Source organism: Manis javanica, chromosome 7, assembly GCF_040802235.1.
Source record: "Manis javanica isolate MJ-LG chromosome 7, MJ_LKY, whole genome shotgun sequence".
Classification (NCBI taxonomy): domain Eukaryota; kingdom Metazoa; phylum Chordata; class Mammalia; order Pholidota; family Manidae; genus Manis; species Manis javanica.
The window spans coordinates 11,766,244-11,787,646 of NC_133162.1; the positions used below are offsets into that span (position 1 = coordinate 11,766,244).

General features: G+C 44.4%; 1 protein-coding gene across 2 annotated transcripts in view; it reads left to right on the plus strand.

Annotated features, from left to right (window-relative positions):
* The window catches only part of PRLHR (prolactin releasing hormone receptor), a 53,999-nt gene extending 34,926 nt beyond the window's left edge, over nt 1-19,073 (plus strand). Inside the window, exons 2-3 of one of the 2 annotated variants that reach the window (XR_012132992.1) lie at nt 14,200-16,517; nt 18,690-19,073. Coding sequence is in view for 1 of the 2 variants with exons in the window: in XM_073240324.1 (XP_073096425.1) it covers nt 14,200-15,318 (1,119 nt within the window). In the remaining variant the exon portion in view is untranslated. Of the gene's footprint in view, nt 1-13,740; nt 13,930-14,199 lie in introns of those variants that run through there. The other variant, XM_073240324.1, reaches the window with a different exon arrangement.
* Nucleotides 19,074-21,403: the final 2,330 nt, after the last annotated feature.

The following is a 21,403-nucleotide window of genomic DNA, read 5'->3' on the forward strand; positions in this document are numbered from 1 at the left end:
CTCTTTGCAATGGATATAATAAATAGCCAGAAATTCATCAAGGATATAAAGAACTATTCCATCAAGTTATTGGATCTAATTGACATTTATAGAACACACCATCCAACAACAGCATAATACACATTTTTTGGAAGCACACATAGAACTTTCACCAAGATAGAGCATATTCTGGGCCATAATGTACACCTTAACACATCTGAAGTAATTGAAACTATACTGAGTATGTCCCTCTGCCATAACAGAATTAGATTCAAAATCAGTAATAGAAAGATATCTAGAAAATCCACCAATAATACCCTCCTAAATAATCCATGGGTCAAAGAGAAAGTCTCAAGGAAAATTAGAAAATATTGTGAACTAAGTGAAAATGAAATACAGCATGTCAAAATCTGTGGGGTGAAGCTAAATCAGTGCTTAGAAGGAAATTTATAGCACTAAATACTCATATTAGAAAAAAGAAAGGTTTCAAAACAATAATCTACGCTTGCCCTTTATAAAACCAACAAAAGAGGAGCAAATTAAACACAAAGCAGAGAAGGAAAAAAGCTCCTAGAGTGAATAAATGAGTTTAGCAAGTTAACAGAATACAAGGCTAATATATAAAAATAAGAACAGAACTCAATGAAATGAAAAATATAAAAAACAGTAAAGGTCAATGAAACCAAAAGCTACCTCTTTGAAAAGATCAATAAAATGGATAAACACATAGCCAAACTGGTCAAGTATAAAAAGAGAAGGGACATTGAAAACAGATACTCAAATATTTGTATATATGAATATTCATGGCTATACTATTCACAGTAGCCAAAAGGAGAAACAACTCAAAAGTCTATCAAATAAGCAAAATGTGGTATATCTATACAATGGAATATTATTCAACCATAAAAGGGAATGAAATACTACTACATACTGTAACATGAATTCACCCTGAAACATTATGCTAAGACAAAGAAGTCAAACACAAAAGGTTAAAAGTTGTATGATTCCATTTATATGAGGCCTCTAGAATAGGGAAATCCTTAGAGACAGAAAGTAGGTTAGTGGTTCCCAGAGGCTTATTGGGTACAGAATTTCCTTTTGGTGTGATGAAAATGTCTTAGAACTAGATGTAATGGTTGTACAACATTGTGAATGTATTAAATGCCACTGAATTGTACACTTTAAAATGGAAAAAAAAAAAGTAAGCTTAGCCTGCATTCAGACGTGACAACTACTTCTGTACTAAGACAGAGACCAGCTATCCAATTCATCCTTTCCACACGGATTTGAAGTGTCACCTTTGTCACAGGCTATCAGGATGAGGTTGAGGGAAACTCTAAACAGTTTTGGATCTTTTCAGAGCCTGGTTTTTGGCTTATGCTACATAGAGGGTGTTTTTAAAAAATGATGCTGATATGTCTGTTTGGAATCAGAAAGAGGGATATGATTCTGAGCACCAAACTGAAGACAAGATGGAGAACCTTCCAGCAGAACACTTCTCAGACTGGAATGTGCACAGCAATCATGTGGGATCTTGTCAAAATGCGATTCTGATTTAGGAGGTTGGGGGTCGGGGGACTGGGAGGAGGGTGCGAGATCCTTATTTCTAACAAATTCTCAGTTGGCACTGATGCTGCCGGTCCACCCACCATACTTTGAGTTTCAAGCCCTTACAATAGTTAAACCCAGTTTTCATAGGCCAATACATAGAATTGAAAAAATAAAATGAGGAAAGCATAAAGTTCTCAAGTACTATCCCATATTCCCAGGGTTGTCAGTTGATTAAACCTTTGATTTACGACAGGACGGTGCCTATGAAAATACCTTAATGCCTTACATTGTATGTGTTGCCATTTTTTAGTTTTTTGTTAATGAAGATACTTACATATGAAACATCTCAGGGGGCTCTTTAGCTATGCTTAATTTTGTGGGTTTGATGTAAGAGAAAAAGAACCCTCCTACATCCCTTAATTATGTTTTTGAGATTTGTGATACAAAATAAAATAACTGAGGAGTAAACAGACTTTACAATTTTTAAAAACCTTGCATGCAAAAGCATCATCATAACCATTAGAGCCTCCACAGGGCTGGAAAATGCCTGAAGGGCGAGAATGAGTAATTGTTTTGATTTATCTGGTGAAATATGGGACTTGAACAGAACGCAGTTCACTAAAGTCAGAAGTTACACAGGCTTCAAGCTCGAGCGCTGAAGCATTGTGACAAACACATGTGGACTAAATTATTCCCCTCAGGGGTTCTGCCCCAGTGATGTGTGACTCCAAGAGCCTAAGGTTATTTCCTAGATATGTAGGAAGGCCAAACCTGTGGAGAGCAAAAGTACTATGATGCTGTAACAAATGTCCAGGCACATCAGATAGAAGGTGGACCATCTTTTAGGAAGGTGGAACTGGGGACAATAGTGTTATGCAGTGTGTGCAGTCAAGTGGTGTCATTCATGTGTGTGCAGAGCCGTGGTATCATCCATCTATGTGGAGAGGGAATGTCACCCAGGTGCGTGCAGACACCTGATATCATCCAGGTGTGTAGATGGTTGACTATCTCAGGACCACAATCTCAGATTCCTGGACTATCGGAGCCTGTAGAGACCTTCAGCATGCCTAGTTCCCCTCCCTCCTCTGCTTTACAGACCCTGGATGTGGCGATCCTGAGGTGGATAGGACTTGCTCTGGTGACTCAGAGAGAGCCTGTCAGTGTGGGAATGCACACCCAGGTGTCCTGATTCCGAGGCCTGGAAACATTAGCATTTCCCCTTAGACTTCCTCAAGCTGTCTCTCCTCATCACCTCGGCTCACTCCTATTGAGCCTGGCTAATAAGGTCCCAGCCTGTCTTATGGACTCCAGTAGCTAGACTTTTACCTCAAGTGTTTTATTAGCTATGGAATTATGAGCTTAAGTGAAGTCTCCTATTGGCACCTAATTTTTAAAACAAAAGTAGAGGTCCCTCTGCCGAGCCAGTACCAGGTGGCAGGCAGTGTCTTAGGCTGATGCATTCACTTTCCACAGGTTCTGCTGGGTGCCAAGAAAATTTGTCTTTTCCAGCAGCCACCATGAAGTCCTGGTTGGCAATGGGCTGTGTAGAGACAATGGCAGTTTGATGTGCTCATGGGAGCTATGGATGAGAGTGGGTGTTCATCAGCAGGAAGTGAAACATGCAGGGAAGACCAAGTTGGGGGGATGTGGGCATCATTCCTGACATTCATGAAGAACAGTTCTAAGAACTTATGCCATATATCCCCAGTTCTTACAAATCATTAGGCAAAAGAGAGTTGCAGTGCTGCTGAGTGTGAACTGGGTCATATCTTGTGACTTACACATTTCCCTTTGCTGAATGGCCCCTGGAGAAATCTCCACAAGGATGCATATGGGAACATGTTCATTTTATTTTATTTTATTTTTATTTCTCTGAATTTGAATCCTGAGGTTTTTTTTAAGTGAATATGGAGCAGTATATGGCTATTTTGGTCAACTAGAAAACATCACTACTAGTAATGTTGTCAGGCATCCAATCCAGGGAGCTCTCCCTGTGCTTGGCGAGACCTCACCCCTGGAGAGCGTTGTTGACTCTAATGGAGAAAGACTTCACAAACAGGTCAGACAAGTATAGGTAAGGAAGGAATTCATTAAAACCAGAGTAGTAATTAATGAATGGCAGCTGCCTTGCAGGCAGCAGAGAACAAGGAAGAACAGAGAAAAGAAAGGGAAGTACATTGAACTGCTGCTCAGCATAGGGCAGATCCCGTGCCAACTCCTAAAGTCAGGGTTACCTGGCATCCAGAGTCTGCTTGGATCTGCACAACATGGTGACTAAGCCCCTATCACCCCAGGATTTGGGGGTGCTGCAGAGCACTGGATGGAGTGAGATTATATTCTGAGAATTTACCACAGGCAAAGAAAGGAGATTTTCAGGCAGGTTGCTAAAGAGCAAGATTGTATAGCTGCAGTTCCGTGCAGGTCACCCAGGCGACAGGAACTTGCAGGCCCAAATCGGAGCTCTCAGTAGCCCCTCCCTACTTACCTGGAGTAGAACAGAGACAGAGTGAAGACTTGTACGTAAGTCTGGAAAATAGAATGAAATAGCAAAGTGACAAAGACATCACTGGAATAGTGGAGAGACAAAACAGTAAGTTGAGCTGTGAGAAAGCTTTATTTAAAAAGTTATTATTAAAAAACTCAAAGAAAGGGTAGTGTGGGCAACCCCAGAGAGGAAGCATACTTAAGGGTTTGGCGTCTGGGGTTTTATAGGGCCTTTTGGGTAGGGGTCAGCATAAGGCATTAGGTATACAGGTGATTCATAATTCCTTTGATGTTTTATCTTAAAAATAGGGTTATTTTAGGTGACCCAGATCTTGGCATTCCTATCCACATACGTTCATTTACACTTCTGAGGTCTAGCTCCTGTCCTGGTTACAAAGTTACTTAATTGATTAAAGGGCTGGAAGAAGAGGAAGAACAGCCAGTAGATTAATTTAAAGAATAAGTTGGGCCTTTTTCACAGGCTATGTAGATTTTACAATAGCATGACCCTTGTCCCATTTCCCTGCCCTACCTCAGTAATATGATTTAATTTCAATCCAAATATTAGTAAGCAGAATTTTTTCCCTACTTCATTGAGATATAATTAACATGTAACATTGTGTTATAAGCTTAAAGTGTATGGGTTGATTTGATACACTAATATATTACAAGTGATTATCACTATAGTGTTAGTTGACTCCATCACATCACATTATTACCATTTCTGTTTTTGTGGTGGGAACATTTAATATGGAATATATATATAAACATAAGATCTTCCCTCTTAGGAACCTTAAAGTATCTAATACAGTATTATTAATTATCATCACCTTGCTAGATATTAGATCCTCAGCTTATAACTTCAAGTTTGCACTCTTTGACCGACATCTGGAACATCTTTATCATTGTAAGGTTCGTAATAGCAAGAAGTTGCAAACCACCTAAATGTCCATCAATACTTCTTTTTTTATGTGTTCAGATACACGCATGTACATGCATGAGGACAAGTGTAACCTCTGAATTGGGGGAAACTGGGATTGAGGGTGGAGGTCAAAGGGGACTTCAGGCTTATCTGCTTCATTTCTATTAAATAGGAGAATGTATTCATGTACTATTTATTTCATTAAAGATAACCTGAAAAAGGTAGACTGCAGAGAAAGCACCAAGCTAATACAATACAATTGTCTTCCAATATCTATCATATAAGGAGGTGAGGGTCGCTGAAATCTGCTGTTGGGCTCCCCTGGCAGGAGGCCAGGCTGGGTTTGGCAGCTGCTTTGTGCCCTCTGGCTGGCATCCCAATCATGTCTGGGAAGTAGGAAGCCAGGATTCACTGTCTAATGGAAGGCTGCAGTGGTTCTCACACTGGAGTAGGTACCAAATAACCCACAGTGTTTGTGATAAATTCATTTTCCCAGGCCTCACCACCAGCAGTTCTCATTTAATGGGTCTGTCTTGATATCCAGCAATCTGCAGTTTTAATAAGCACCAGAACTGATTCCAATGAAGACTGGGAGGAGAATAATACACTCCTGTTATTCACCCTTTGCAGAGACACTGCTCACAACCTCCTCCAGGATGAAAGCCAGAGCTGTTTCCCTGGTGACAAAGACCCACTTGCTAAGATAGAACACAGGGAGGACACACCATCCTAGACGTTTGAACTGCCAAACTGCCATCTCTAAATGTCATCTGTGTGTGCACACACACCTGTATAATGCACTTGAAAGACACTGTGAGGACCATTCCAGTTCTTCATTTTGTCTAAAAAAAAAAAAAAAAAGAAAAGGTTCCCTTACACTAGGTAGTAACATCAGAATGAATTTAGATGCATCTAGGTAATAATTCAGAGGGGACATAATGAGGTGGGTTCATCGCTGGATTTTGTCAGGAGACATATAGTAATGGAAACCCAAATGAGAGGCTTCCGCAAGGTTAAGGTTCCCAGCTAAATGTGGCTACAAAGAGCCCTTCACTTGCTAAATGCTGCGATGGAGATGCAAGATGATTTTTACCATCCATAAAAGCCATTTCTAGTTGATAATGCAGCAGGATTGGAATCAAAACGGGAAAGCAAAATTGCCTTGCCCCTGCCTTTGGGAAAGAATGTAATAGAAATGGCTTTTGTTTTGGTCTTCATGTTTATTTGCTTATTCGTGTATTTGCATATTTTTTCTACTCCAAATAGACTAAGCTGCAGTATGCTGTCTGAGGGGCTAATGTCTGAGTATTGCTAATAATCCCATAAAAAGTTAAAAAATAAACTGTGCTGAGGTCTTGAATTGGGCAGGTTGGTCAAGACTGCATCTTTTAGGGGTTCTTTGGTCAGACTGTCACCAGAGAAGGTGACCTGGCTGGGTTCTGGATCTTCAGGAATGCAGTGAGGTCCAGGGATGGTGGCAGTGAAGCTGCCTGTGAGGAGAAACCCCACATAAGCCAAGAGCAGGGACTAGACCTGGCCTAGACTAGAGCCAGGGGCCCCAGCAACTCAGCCAGCTCGGGCCTCCCCCAGCCCTGAATAACCGCAGCCAAACAGGCCCAGTGTTAGCGTCATTCCTGGACCATTGCTATTCATGGGATGTTAATAAAGACATACATTTCAAAATTAAACCATCCAAGAGGAAGAAGGAGCTGTACCGTGCAGCAATCTTGCTAGTTACTCCACCCCAGGGCCTGATAAGGATGTAGGGATTCCTAGGAGCCATCCTCTGGGGAAAAAATGATCTGAGCACTGGCTGGAGAAAGAGAGTGAATGGATTCCCGACACAAAGCTGTAGCCTGCAGAGCATTGTGATGATTAGAAAGACATAATGAGCATTCACTTCTCATTCACTTCCTGCCACCTGAGCGCTTAACTCATACAGATTCATTGTGCGCCCTTAATTGTTGTGGATGTTTCACATAGGAAGGGGGACCACATTTAAGCTCTATGTGCAATGTTGATATGGTTGAGTAAAACATGTTATGAATACTTTAAAGACTTGTGCCTTAAAATAAATATGATCTATAAGGGTAAACACAATCCTAATGTATGAAGCAATTAGTAAGTTTCCCAGTGATCATTGATCTCTCCCTTTCATGCAGGTGGTGATAGTAGCATTTACCATGGCCACATATCACAGTGATTTTTGTAGACTTCTCTCTTACTCACTAGATTGCCAATGTTTACACAATAGTGTCTATTTAAAAAAACTTTTTTTGGCCTCTGATTCTTCTTACAATATCTTGCCCTGGGCTCTGCATGCCTAGTAAACAATGATGACATGAAAGAAAACATTTATACTGAAACACAGCAAATTCTTCAACCATAGGCTGTCTTCTGGAGTAATAATGTTCAAGGGTTAACACTGGAAATTGCACCCCAGAAACCCTCTTGAGAAGCAGTGGCATAGGCAGGACAAAGGATTGCCCAAGACTGGCCACCGAGCCATCTGTGTGTCCACTTCTTCACACATGTCAGATCTTCTCAGCATTCTCCAGAGGTGAGCGTTATTTTGAATTTCGTACATTTTCCTAATCTGGGGTTCTTCCAGGATAAGGAATTTGCCCAGCAATTCTCACTGAGGAGTGATAAAGCCGGTCCTTATTTGGACTTTGCACTCTGTGACCGGTTCCCACCTCCTTTTGGCAGCCAGCTTGGGCTTACCTTAGGGCTCTCTCTCTCTTCTTGACATCAGCTTCCTCCGTGTGCCCTGTTGCTATTTCAGGAAGTGCTGGGAGGACAACATGGGGAAATGAAATGTTTCTGAAATACAGTTATGGGGTCAAGGTGTCTGAAGAGTTGCCCATGAAGGCTGATAGCACTTTTAAGGAGAGTCTTTGTGAACTTGAAAAGCGCCGTATTGATGTAAGGCACTGCTTCTCAGCCAGGGGTGATTTTGTCCCTTACAGTCACCTTTGGGAGATGTTTGGCAATGTCTAGAGACATTTTTGGATGTCACATCAGGGTGTGTGTGCTCTACCCTCCAAAGGGCAGAGGCCAGGGATGCTGCTAAATATCCCGTAATGCCCAGGACCACCCCCCACAGCACAGAATTATCCACCCAAAATGGCCATAGTGCTGAGGATGAGCAACCCTTGTATAAAGTGTTGCTGTATTTCTTGTATCTTTGAGATAGGTAGAGAGAGAGAGAAGAAAAGGAGAGGCATACCCCACATATTTAAGTCCAGCCCCACATACCTAAGTCCTGACAAAATGCCTTGTGACGTGGACCACTGGCTCTGTAAGGTTCCAGCGTCTGGTTTTTCATGTTTATCTATTGTTTTAACAAGTTTTGGAGCCACTATGTCCTAGGATTAGAGACCCCTGGGTCAGATAATCAATGGACCAAGAAACCAACAACTTGTGACAGGTGCATAAGATAAATTTGGTGGCCCTTAGTTGCCTTTTCTTATTATAATACTAAATTTCCCACCCCTAGGTGGAGATTTGATGTGCTAATGCTGCATGAGATGACCTTGCAATGTACATGTTTGTATGTAATCCACCTGCACACGTGCTAATTGAAATCCTCCCTGCTCATGCTAGGTGACCTAATAACTAATGAATAAACATTTCACTCCCCAGAATAGGAGCCACCCTGGTTCTTCTCGGGCTGACTCTCTTGAGCAGCTCGCTTTGGGCAGTCAGGGTGTTTCTGTCTCCTCAGCCCTGCCTTCTTGCATACTCCTAAATCTTGGTGTTAAATTCCTTGAATACGCGAAGACAAGGATCGAGGACCCTGTTCTAGTGTCTGTTGGTAACATCTTTGGAAACTAGTTTTATTTCTCATAAAGTAGAACACTTACATATATTAGGGTAAGCTAAATTAATATAGTATAAAATATACATAATACATACTTAATCTGCCATGTTTCTCTCTGACATTTTCATTCAAAATGATGGAGAAGCAAGGTAGCAAATGAAGAGGGCATGTGGGTAGGTCTCCTCATAGTTCATGGTCTTTAAAATCATTGTCACTGGCTATCAAAGACTGATAACAGGGTATAGTGAACACTTGTCCTAACTTATGGCTACTCCCCATCTGCCTACATTTGGAGAATTACCTCATTATCTTCCCAAAGTGGTGGTCAGATCCCCAGCTCCCAGTATACTCTACAGTGGGAGCTCAGGCATGGGACCCTGGGTCTGCCACTCAGATGCACTGAGTGAGGTGTTCACTCAGAAATGAGTGGCCTGAGGGGGCCCGAGGGGAGGAGGCCCCATTTTCTTGGACAGAGTACAGCAGAGGTGCGTGGCTCTTAGGAGCAGCGATGGCTGCACGATTGAGTTCCTAATGCAGAAGTGGATTGATGGATGCAATGGTAGCAGCGGCTGCACAAACTTGCATGTGGGACTGTGTGGTGGAGGCTCCTTCAGCAGGGATGGTTTGGGAGGCTTAGTCTTGAGGCTGATGCCCCAGGCCTCCCAACAATCGAAAGGGTTGACTAGCCTTCTTTTCTCCTTAAACCAGCCCAAGTGGGTTTTGTCATTTGTAACAAAGAACTCTGACCAATACACAAGGTTTATCAGTGGCAAAGTTATTTAAAACCTAGATTCCTTTACAAAGTCTCTTTAGCATTAGTAATGTTATGAGTTGTAAGTTTTGAACAAAAGGCACAACACCCTCCATTCTTTCCAGGTTTTAGATGTGGGGCTTTAGAACTTGGGCAGCAGGCAAAGCGTCAGGCAGCTGGAGATCACAGCAGGGCAGCTCTTTCCACTCCAGGCCTAGAAGAGGTAAAAAAGAAAAGAGGGGGTCTTGAGAGCACCTCCTCTGCCCCCAGCCAAGAGAAAGCAGATGAACTCTTTGCTATGGCACAAGTTTTGCTTAGAGAATCTCTTTACTTTATATTCATTTTACATATTGATTACCTTTTCAATGTGTGTTGGGGGGAAATCTTTCTGTTTGTCTGAAAATGTCTCTTGTACTTATTTCTCTAAGTGTTCAGATAATGAAGAAACTTCTCCCCAGATGGATGTAGGGGTAGATCACCCAGGACTGGTGCAAATGTGCCCATCAGTGTGCGGTGCTTGGTGTTCCTCCTCCCACTTCATACTCTGTTGGCTAAGCTTAACACCTTATTTTTAGTTGGGGGGTAGGGGAGAATTCATGTGCAAACCATTATAGTAAGAGAAAAAAATATTAAAGAAACAGCTGTCAAGAGATCTGTGTCTGAAAATAACTGGAAATCTAGAGTCTCAGAGATTGCTCATTTATTAAAGCCTCAGAGCTTTTCAGTTTTAAGCTTGAGCTTCCTAGAGGAGCATGTGGGATAGTTTTCATAGTTCCTTCAGCTAGCTGACTGTTTCTAGCAAAGTCTGCTCTAGACTGTGAGCTCTTTAAGGGCAGGGAGTGTGTCCTACTCATCTTTCACTCAGGGCACCTTGTCTAGGCCTTGTCGCTTAAGAGACACTTTACAAATGTCTGCTAATGTTGGATTAACAGGTTTCATAATTCCCTTTTCTCAGGTGGCAGGAAGAATTTCCTACTCCACCCTAACTCCTTGTGTTACCTTGGGGGGCCCACCCGCTCCTGTCCTGAGAATCCCAGATTAGAACAAAACAGAAGTGAGCTGTGTGCTCCTCAGGCCACCTCAGAGCCATCTCAGGGCCACAGGGATCAAGGCCATCTGGGGTACACTTTGGATTTTTGACAAGATGAGAAGAAAAGCCCAGGCAAAGAAAGACTTTTTCTGGTCAGAATAATAGCTTGTAAGCCTCCACTCTATTTGAGCTGTGTTGGTGAGTTAACAATTCTAGTGTGTGCATGATGGAGCTGGAAGTGACAGTTGTATGTCTGGAGTCTGATGAAGAGCACTTTCTCACAGTGTTCTAAGGGGAACACATGGTATTTTTACTTCCGTACTTGATGCCATGTCAGTTGTTATACTGCTCGTCACAGGCTGTTCTCTCCTGTAGGTGGCCAGCCCTGCCGTGCTGAGTCGGCTTCTAGAGCTGCTCTGTGATTCAGCCTGAGGAGCCAGGGGGAGGTCTGGTTCTTCCAATACACACATGACAGGCTTAAAAGACAACACTCAAGTCTGGGGGAGCATCTAGTCTGTTGTTGCTTGGATAAGCCTCAAAAATTGCTCTCTCCCTACTAGCAATTTAAAAAAATGATCTGTAATGGTTTCTCATGTTTGGGCTAACCGCAGAGTATCAGCATGAACTTAGCTGGCATAAAGTCTTCAGATACCTAATCAGGCTTCCCAGAGTCCTAACTGCAGTCCTTAACTCTGTTGTCTCTGTCTTCTGTTTTCTACACCCTGATGACTTATTGTCATCATACAGCATAATTCCATCTGCTGAAATTCAGACAGCCCAAGGTTTTGTCTCCTATATGGAATATAAGTAAGGGACATTCAGGTGAGGCATAAAGATCTGTTTGGGTGAGGCAATTCTAAGTTTAGAGTTGTAACCAAATCTGTTAGCTTTCCTTAATAAACCACTGTGGCGGAGGGGTTCTCTATATTCATTCAGTCTCACTTGAACCTAATTGTATTTTCAGTTTGTGCAGGTGCCTCTGTCATTCACTCAGAGGCAGTAAAGTACAGTAGTGGAGAGCTTTGGCTCCGGAATCAGGCAAATCTAAGTTAAATTGTAGCCCCACTGCTTATTAGATGTGTCATGGTGGTTAGTTACTTAGCCTTGAAGAGCCTCTTCTGTAAAATGGATATAATAATATTACTAAGGGGATCAAGTGAGATAATATATGTGAAGTACTTAGCACTTCACATACATCAGGTAAGTGTTGGGCTCAGGAATGATGTAGGTATGAAAATGCTTCAAGACCCTTGCCCCTTTCTCTAAAGAGTTTATAGTCTTAGTTGGTGGAGGCAGAGGAGCAAAACACTTTTGCAGCTTCGAAGGTAGAAAGTAATAAGGGACAGAAAGATCGTGAAAGAGAAAGGACTTTGAGGATAGGCACATTTTGAGTTGGGCTTTGTAGAATGTGAAGAATGTGGTGTTGAGTGAGGATAAAGCAACCAGCCTGATGGAGAAAGGGAATAAACCCTAAGAGAGGCATTGGACAGGAATGGTGAGGACATGTTAGCATCCAATAGCCTAGGCCTGAAAATGGGGAGGGAGACAGACAAAAGGGGAAGCCAGACTCCACCCAGAAAAATGAGGAAGGATCACAATAGGGGTACATGCTGATTGGAAATGCCATGCTAATGGTCTGGCTTTCACTGGTGGGCCATTGGAGGCTTTGGGGGAAGAGGAGGTAATAAAATCCTGTGATTTGCTATCTATTACTCTACAGCTATAAGAAATACTATCTTTCCTTTGTCCTAAAAACTTTTTAAAATGATTTTTCAGTTTTCTGGAGCACTAAAAATAATCACTTAAATTTGGAGGGTGGACTAATTTTACTTTTTTCTAACCTAACTGGGATAACTTCAGCCAGAAGAAACAGGACAAGGTTTTACCAGAGAGGGGGCAATCAAGTTTCAGCCTGTGGAGTAAAGAAATACGAGGTGAGGGGAGGAGACAGCTTTAAAGGAGAGGTTCCAAAGCCTTCTGCCCACCGGTGCTCTTCACTGTGGTCCAGGTTAATTTGCATTTCAAAGACGACTTAGTACTACTAAATTTTATGTAACTTTTAAACTTCTCAAATGTTTGTTATTTTTGTTAGCCTAGTGGAAATCCTGCAATTGCTCTATTTTTTTTAAAGTCCTAAAATGAGATGAGGAAGCCTATGGGTGTTTATACAAGGTGGGAGAGGGTAGGGTAGGGTCCCAGTCGGGTGGGACCTTACATTCTGTACTGGGAGACTCGGTCCGATAAAGGAAACATCATGGTCCTTGAGAAAGAAAGAGGGAAAGGGGAAGTAGGGGAATAGTAGGGGCCGGGTGTTGGTGTGCCTGTGCAGGGTAACTGTTAACAGGGCTTCATTTTCTGACTCAGGGAGGTAAAAGCGTCATCATTGGCACTATGTGTGGTGAGTCACACAAATCACCGCACTGCCATCCCGAGAGACCCCGGCTCATCTGCCTCCACAACACCGCACTGCTCTTGGACTCGGCACCCCGTGCCCAGGAAGCAGCTCTTTGAATCTGGCCCCATCCTTTCTCTGAAAGCATCTGACCCAGATAGGGACCGAAACTCCCTACGTGTCGTGTCGCCTCCCGGGTACCCATGCGCCGCGCCACCGCGCCCCTAGGGAGCTGTCCGCGGTGCTGAATTCTTTCTTTGTCGGCCAGATTCTCTACTCGCGAAGCGTGTTGCAGCCTAGGCGAAGGGCTCGGTGGGTCCCAGGAGGGCGAGGGCCTGAAGGTCTGCAGCGAGCTCCGAGCTCTAAAGTTCAAATCCCTGCCGGAACCCCTATGTGTCTCTGTTAACCCCAGCCTGGCCTCTACGCAGGACCCTGCGCTTAAGCACGGGTCCCTCATCTTTCCCCCACGTCACGTGGTGTATCTCAGTCCCTCACCCCACTCCCTCCTCTGCTCCTTCCTTTTTGAAACTGCACCAGAACATCCTGAGAGCCTGGCGCCTCACGCCCCTTCTCTCCCCTCGTCCAGCACACCCTCCTCCGGAGCGGGACTCTCCCAGGGCACTGCAAGCTCCCGCAGTCGGCACTCTCCCTTGTCCCTCTGGCCCAGGTCCACGAGCCCCTCCTTCCCTTTCTGTTTCCATCCTCCTGACACTGTACTTCTCTCTGGCTGTCTAACCACCGAGTCTGTCGGTGCGCGCTCCGCCCACCATTTTCCATACAAGGGAGAGCTGGAGCGCAGGGGAGGCGGAGGGGAGGCGCTCCCAGTTCCTCTCAGAAACTGCGAGCCCACTGGGAACTCCTGGATCTGTTCAGCTCCCGCGGAGATCCTAAAAGCTTGCACCGCAATCCTGAGCGGAGGGCCACTAGGGGGAAGCGTGATTCCATCCGCTCCTCCCTCCCCCGAGCACTTTCCCGCCCTCCAGGCCCCACTCACCAGGTAGGTGCATGCTCCGGATCTGACCTGCATGAACTGTGAGGGCTCTAAATTGAGCAGGACGCATTCAAATAAACTGTGCATAGATTTGTTTTTTTCAGAAGTGGGATGACAGCATTTTAATATTGTTATTTATTTTGGCCAGTTATTCTAAAGGGAGTTTTTGAGTGATTGAGGTGTGTGTGTGTGTGCGAGGGAGGGGGGAGGAGGGGGGCGTTGATGTAGGAGGGGGCTGAAAATGGAAAGTGACAGACTTTTATTCTCTTTGGACAGATGACCATGGCCTCACTGCCATCTCAGGGCTCCTGGGTCCCTGACTTATTTTCTGGGCTGCCATCGCCATCCTCACCTCCGGTCAACCACAGCGCAGAGCCCGCAGCGGGCAATGGGTCAGCAGGTGGCGCAGGCGCTCAGGCCGTCCCGCCCTTCCAGGGCCTGCAGCTGGTTTATCAGCTGAAGGGGCTGATTGTGCTGCTCTACAGCATCGTGGTGGTCGTGGGGCTGGTGGGCAACTGCCTACTGGTACTGGTGATCGCGCGGGTGCGTCGGCTGCACAACGTGACCAACTTCCTCATCGGCAACCTGGCCTTGTCCGACGTGCTCATGTGTGCCGCCTGCGTGCCGCTCACGCTGGCCTATGCCTTCGAGCCACGCGGCTGGGTGTTCGGCGGCGGTCTGTGCCACCTGGTCTTCTTCCTGCAGCCTGTCACCGTGTACGTGTCCGTGTTCACGCTCACCACCATCGCGGTGGACCGCTATGTCGTGCTGGTGCACCCGCTGCGCCGGCGCATTTCCCTGCGCCTCAGCGCCTACGCGGTGCTGGCCATCTGGGCGCTGTCCGCGGTGCTGGCGCTGCCTGCCGCCCTGCACACGTACCACATCGAACTCAAGCCACATCGGGTGCGCCTCTGCGAGGAATTCTGGGGGTCCCAGGAGCGCCAGCGCCAGCTCTACGCTTGGGGGCTGCTGCTTGTCACCTACCTGCTCCCCCTGCTGGTCATCCTCCTGTCTTACGTCCGGGTGTCGGTGAAGCTCCGGAACCGCGTGGTGCCAGGCTGCGTGACCCAGAGCCAGGCTGACTGGGATCGCGCGCGTCGCCGTCGCACCTTCTGCCTGCTGGTGGTGGTCGTGGTGGTGTTCGCCGTCTGCTGGCTGCCGCTACACGTCTTCAACCTGCTGCGGGACCTCGACCCCAGCGCAATCGACCCCTACGCCTTCGGGCTAGTGCAGCTGCTCTGCCACTGGCTAGCCATGAGCTCTGTCTGCTACAACCCTTTCATCTACGCCTGGTTGCACGACAGCTTCCGCGAGGAGCTGCGCAAGCTGTTGCTCACCTGGCCTAGCAAGATCGTGCTGCCCCGCCAGAGCACGACAGTCAGTGTGGTCATCTGATGCCACTGCGCTTAAGCACGGGTCCCTCATCTTTCCCCCACGTCTACAGAACTTGACTGGGAGCTCCACGTCCCCTGGTGTCCGAGGGTGTCCACCCGAGGCTGGACTGGAGAGCTTATTCCCAGCACCAGAGCTAAGCCAGTATGAGGCAGAACTTCTAGCTTGGCCCTCTTGTCCAGCTGTCTTGCCTTGTCCTTGTGTCTTTGTAAAATGTTAAGTAGGCTTTAGTGGGAGTCTTGTGCTTTGCTTGGAGGAAGCCAGGGAGAAGGAATAGGATTTATTATTTCCTCCTTATGCCCTTGAATTGACAAACAAAGCTTTTTCTCCTGGTTCAGACTGTAGTTCAGAACCCTGGCTGTCTTCCTTGCTTTCCCTTCTCCTTGCTCAACAGTGAGATGAAGGAACAATGGGCCTGGAATTTAAAATGACTGCGTTGGGATTGCCAAAGCTTTTCAGGTTGCCTTTTTGAAAGAGCTCAACTGATATGTAATACCTAATATTGCTTTGTCAAACTGAATCTGTTAATTTCTAGGATTCCAAGGAACTATGTGTTACAAATCTACATCTAGGATTTGATTATTTCCTGAATAAGACACCAGAGGGTTTTAATTCTAAATCCACTTGAATTTATAGTTCAAAAACACTTACAAAGCACCTTTCAAAATGTCTCACTATTATATTCCCCCTCCTTATTCCCCAACTTTTAGTTGAAATTGATGAGATGAATTTGTCAATGAAGAGATAGACTAAGTAGGGGCAAAAAGGAAAAGATCCAAATCACTTAAGAGGGAATATAATTGTGCATAGGACAGATGTCGTATCTGTGTATATGTTTGTGTATACATATACAGTGTTTGTCACAAGGCAGGTGCTCAAATATTTGACTTTCTAAATAATCTGTGTAAGCCATGTTCGGTGGCATTCTCTTGGATTCTCTAATTGCTCAGTTGTAACAGATCGACAGCTGTCATCTGACTGCTCAGCACCTGCTCTGTGGTGACACACTTGGAATATGATCAACCTGTAATACAAGGACTGGGAGAAGTTTACTTAAGGCCAGAACAGAAAAATGAACTGTCAACCAAATGAACACATCTCCTGGGCATCCCAAGGACCAGCTCCTGTGACCACAGCAGCTCTATTACCTAGGAGGCACAAGGCCTGACATTTCACATTTCCTCAGAGCATTCTTTTGATGGGTATGTGTGGAGGATGCAGGGTAAAGGGTGGGATTAGTTGGGGAGTGGGGATATCTGATTAACTGTAGTCTCTTTGTTGAAAGTTTAAATCACTGGTAATCAGCCCTTGATGCCCCTAGAATCACCAGGGGGACTTTCAAAAAACACCAGAGAGTCTAGCTGATTTGAGATGGGGCCTGGGTATCAGAACTTTTCAAAGCATTTCAGGTGATTTTAATATGCCTCCAAGGTTCAACACCCTAATAATTATCCTCTTTCTAATGAATCTCAGAAATATATGAATGAAGCTTCCATTGTACCTACCAAAGGTATTAAAAATTTGGAATTGAATTCTGATAGGGAATTAGATGCTACACTTGGGGAATACTCTTTTAACCTTCAGACAATACCTGAATCACATAGAGGCAAATCCTTAAATCAGAATATGTATGTATTCATCCAGTTGTTTCCTTATACATCTCCTATGTGTAAGGCACTGTATGAGTCCAATCAGTTTTTTTTAAAGTATCATCATTTGACTTTAGATCAATTGCATTATAAAGTTACATACCATGAATTATTCTAAATCATGGTCACTGGGGTATTAAAAAAAATTGAAGTGTTCTCTGATTAGCTTTCTTTAAGTCTATATCAACTGTGAGAAGAAAGTGTCCCCATTAATTATCAGAAAAGCTGCCACCTATTTTCTGTCATGCCTACAACTTAAGTTTAAATTTTTAACATGTACAGGATTTTATTGGGAGCCTAAAGAGGTTGGAGAATTATGCTGTGTTTATAAACATCTTCACAAATTCAGCAAATTGGCAACTAAACAGCAACTAATTAATTCTTATCCTATTGGAGGCTGGTTGGACTATAAAACAAACTGATTTTTTTTTTGAGAGGGCATCTCTCATATTTATTGATCAAATGGTTGTTAACAACAATAAAATTCTGTATAGGGGAGTCAATGCTCAATGCACAATCATTAATCCACCCCAAGCCTAATTTTCATCAGTCTCCAATCTTCTGAAGCATAACGAACAAGTTCTTACATGGTGAACGAATTCTTACATAGTGAATAAGTTCTTACATGGTGAACAGTACAAGGGCAGTCATCACAGAAACTTTCGGTTTTGATCACACATTATGAACTATAAACAATCAGGTCAAATATGAATATTCGTTTGATTTTTATACTTGATTTATATGTGGATACCACATTTCTCTCTTTATTATTATTATTTTTAATAAAATGCTGAAGTGGTAGGTAGATGCGAGATAAAGGTAGAAAACATAGTTTAGTGTTGTAAGAGAGCAAATGTAGATGATCAGGTGTGTGCCTGTAGACTAAGTGTTAATCCAAGCTAGACAAGGGCAATAAAACATCCACGGATGCAGAAGATTTCTCTCAAAACGGGGGGTGAGGTTCTAAGCCTCACCTCTGTTGATCCCCAATTTCTCACCTGATGGCCCCCCTGCGACTGTGCCTGTCTTAGGTTGTTCCTCCCTTGAGGAATCTTACCCGTCTCTGGCTAACCAGTCATCTTCCGGGGCCATACAGGGAAATGTAAAGTTGGTAAGTGAGAGAGAAGTAATATTGTTTGAAAAGGTTAGCTTTTTACTTCTTTGCAGATTTGTGCCCTGTGGCTTCTATGCCCAGCATTTGTCTTGAGGTATCTTTACCACTTGGAAGAATTATGACACTCGGTAAATTCGATATGAGGCATGAATTCTATTTAAGGGTTGTAATTAGGAAGGAAGAAGAAAAGCTATAGAAGTAGCAGGCAGAAGAAAACACAAACTGACTTTTTAAAAAATCTCTCAGAAGTGAGTCCTAGAGAAATCCACAGAGGGTTAAGGTAGAACATTTTATTTAATATAATTCATTTTCGTTAATACTAAGCATTCAGTCCTCTTCCTGTAAGGAGTCATACTGGCCATAAAGCTGGGAACTGAGCCAGCCTAGTATTGGCAGCACCTCTTTTAGAGGCTGATGGGAGGTTCTGTAATCCTCTTTGCAAACATTGTCAGCAGTGCTCACTTTTGGCAGCCAATCAATAGATTTATCTCACTAAATCAGCTGGGGAGTATTTCAATGTGGCAATAGTTACCTGGAAATAGCAACTGTGAGAGATGCTAAGGGAACAGTATTCCCATAGATGTAAGCTTCCTGAATCTTTGTTCTTGCAGATTTTCAGCCTGCTCTTCTACTGGGGGTGCTAAGTACCAGGATGTCTTTCTCAGGTAGGCTGTTTAACCACCTCTGTCCTGTGACTTGCATTCCTGAATATCTAGTAGTCCTGCAAATGCAAGGCATGGAACTGACATCAAGGGGACTCAGGCAAGAGTGTGGCTAGATGTGGGAGTGAACCCCAGAGTACATACCCCACAGATGAAAGGTCAGGAGCACCCTTGTTCCCCAAGGTAGATCCTGGATTGATTTCCCTTCTTGCGTTGATGTCTTTGTTATGTGGTAAGATTCATGTGCGGCTGAGTCATTGTGTGAAACTCTTCTGGCTGGGGTTTGAACTGTGCTTGACACATTGTGGGTACTCAATAAACATTAAATCAGTAGTACAGTCTACAGCTGTAGGATTAATAAACCAGGCCAGTTACATACAATGTAAGTACACAACTTCAGGATGAGCAGGGTGAAACAAGGATAAATCATGCCAGGGAAATGCAACTCCATCTAGATTTTGTCAATTCCAGCGAATTCCAGGAATGAACTTTCATTTGGGGTCTTCTGTGATCACCTGGCCCCAACCTCAGTACCGACAGCATTTCCATATATGGCACCAAGCTCTGTGCTCTCCAAGACTGCATGTGCCTAAATCCATCAAAGGGAGAGTAGAGAATTTCATGCTTAATTTCTAAATCATAAGTTTGGATCATTATTTAACTGTTAGCATTTTATCACTCACTTCCACATATAAGAGAAATTTAAAAACATCCAACACATGGATCTATAAACAGAATTTGATCATGTGGACTCTGAAACATTCATGATAGAGTCATAAATAGGATTTTCTGGTACATCTAAAATAAGACTTGAAAACAAATTTATGTACACCTTTGCAAGGATCCATTTATTTTGTAAAGTGAGATAAGTTAGTCTACAGATGTTGGAAATGGAAAATAGTTGTTTGGACAGATGCAAGTTTTAATCTTGATCTGTTAAACTACTGTATGCTTTCAAGCAGTTTTTGGAAGTAGAAAGCCTTATTTTGAAAACTGAGTGTGCACACTCTTAACAGGTTTTGAATTGTTTTGCTCTGCTTTCCAACTCAATTCCTCTTAATTTCCCACTCTTTATTTCTCTACTCTGCATTTTTTTTCTGCTACTTTTCCATATTATCTATAAAACACCTCTGATCTGAAGCTCCCTCTACCCCAGTGGAAGAGAGGTAGTGGGATTCAAGCATTCATTTTCTGGGGAGTTCTTACAAGGTGAATCATGTTGGAGAGATAGCCTGGCTAATTCCTTTGCAGAAGACAGGCTTCACCAAAGTAGGATGCCGCTCACTGCATTTCCTACCCACTGTGAGGTCTGGAGCTCACACAATCGATCATTTTACAGACAAGTTCCAGGCAGAGGTGGAGAATAGGAGTTTGCACAGAGTCTCCACAGGCCCTTAGTGATAAATCTCAGAGAGAACTCTCAAGAGGTGCCTAACAATGAAAGGTCAAATGAGTTTCATTTCGATGTTCGAGGCAGGAGCAAGGAAACCCGAAACAGAAAGAGCAAAGGGCAGTCTTCTCTTTTAAACACTCCGTGCCTCCCTCACTCCCTCAACTCTCAAAAAAATCCTCTTCTTGACTTGCCAATGATTGAATCCCTCAGCCCCAGAACTCATCTCCTCCTTCTGGAATAACATCTAATGATGAATGGAAAGCTACAGCCTTCTCCCCTACCACACAGACTCAGTTATTGTCAAGTTAGGAAAAAAAGCCTTTGAGCTGAAAAAGTTAAAAACTCCAGGCCTGAGCTCTAGGTTAGAAGTCAGGTGCTGGCCTTCTTCCCTGGCCCAGAGCACCACAGCCAGACTTGAGTCTTCAACCTAGGAGGTTGGACAGGTCACCTGGGTGGGAGGCCGGGGTGCAGCCTAACGTGACCCAGGGTGCATGGCTATGTGGGTGTGGCAGAGCAGGTTCCTGTGTGGTCAATACTGAGGCTGCTGCCCATTTCAAGGCAAATGCTGGGGGCACACTGATCTCCTCATTAGTACAAAGAAGACCCAAGGGTAGGTAGAGGTGGAAAATGCACTCCTAAGTGCCTAAATGGCCACAACTCTTTCTTTAGAACAAATCTCCATTCTTATTTCCTTCCTACCCCAGTCTCCTCTAGCAAACCTTCCCTTTTCTTTCCGTGATAAAATTACTGAGCTTGGAGCATTTATTCATCAATGTTACTTTCAGGAAGAAGGATGTCTTCTTAGGCTTACAGGGAGACTAAAAAGCAATTTCCACATCTGCTGAGACAAAGCCAAACCACCTGACACAGGCGCTGGAACTGGGCTCCATCCGGGGCTCTCAGGAACCTGCGTGCGTGTGTGCAGCCAAGGAGGTGTTTGACTTACAGCGGAGGAGGCTTCAAAGCCAGAGGATAATGGCTTGCGGATCCGGGACTTCCTGTGGGCCTGCGCGCCCCATCTAGTGCCACCACTAGTGCCTTCCACGTTTGCAAAGGTGAGCTGGCACCAGGGACGGCTGAGCATCCACGGCTCGGCTACTGGGCCATCCTCCTGGCCAAAGGGCAAAGTGCATGCACCATGCTGGCGGCCGTCTGCACCACTGCAGTTCCTGGGCTCATAACGGGCTGTGCTTGTGAGGTCTCGGAGGGAGTCCCGGCAACTTCCTCTTAATCCACGGCGGCAGGAGCACACGGTTCCTGCACAACATGA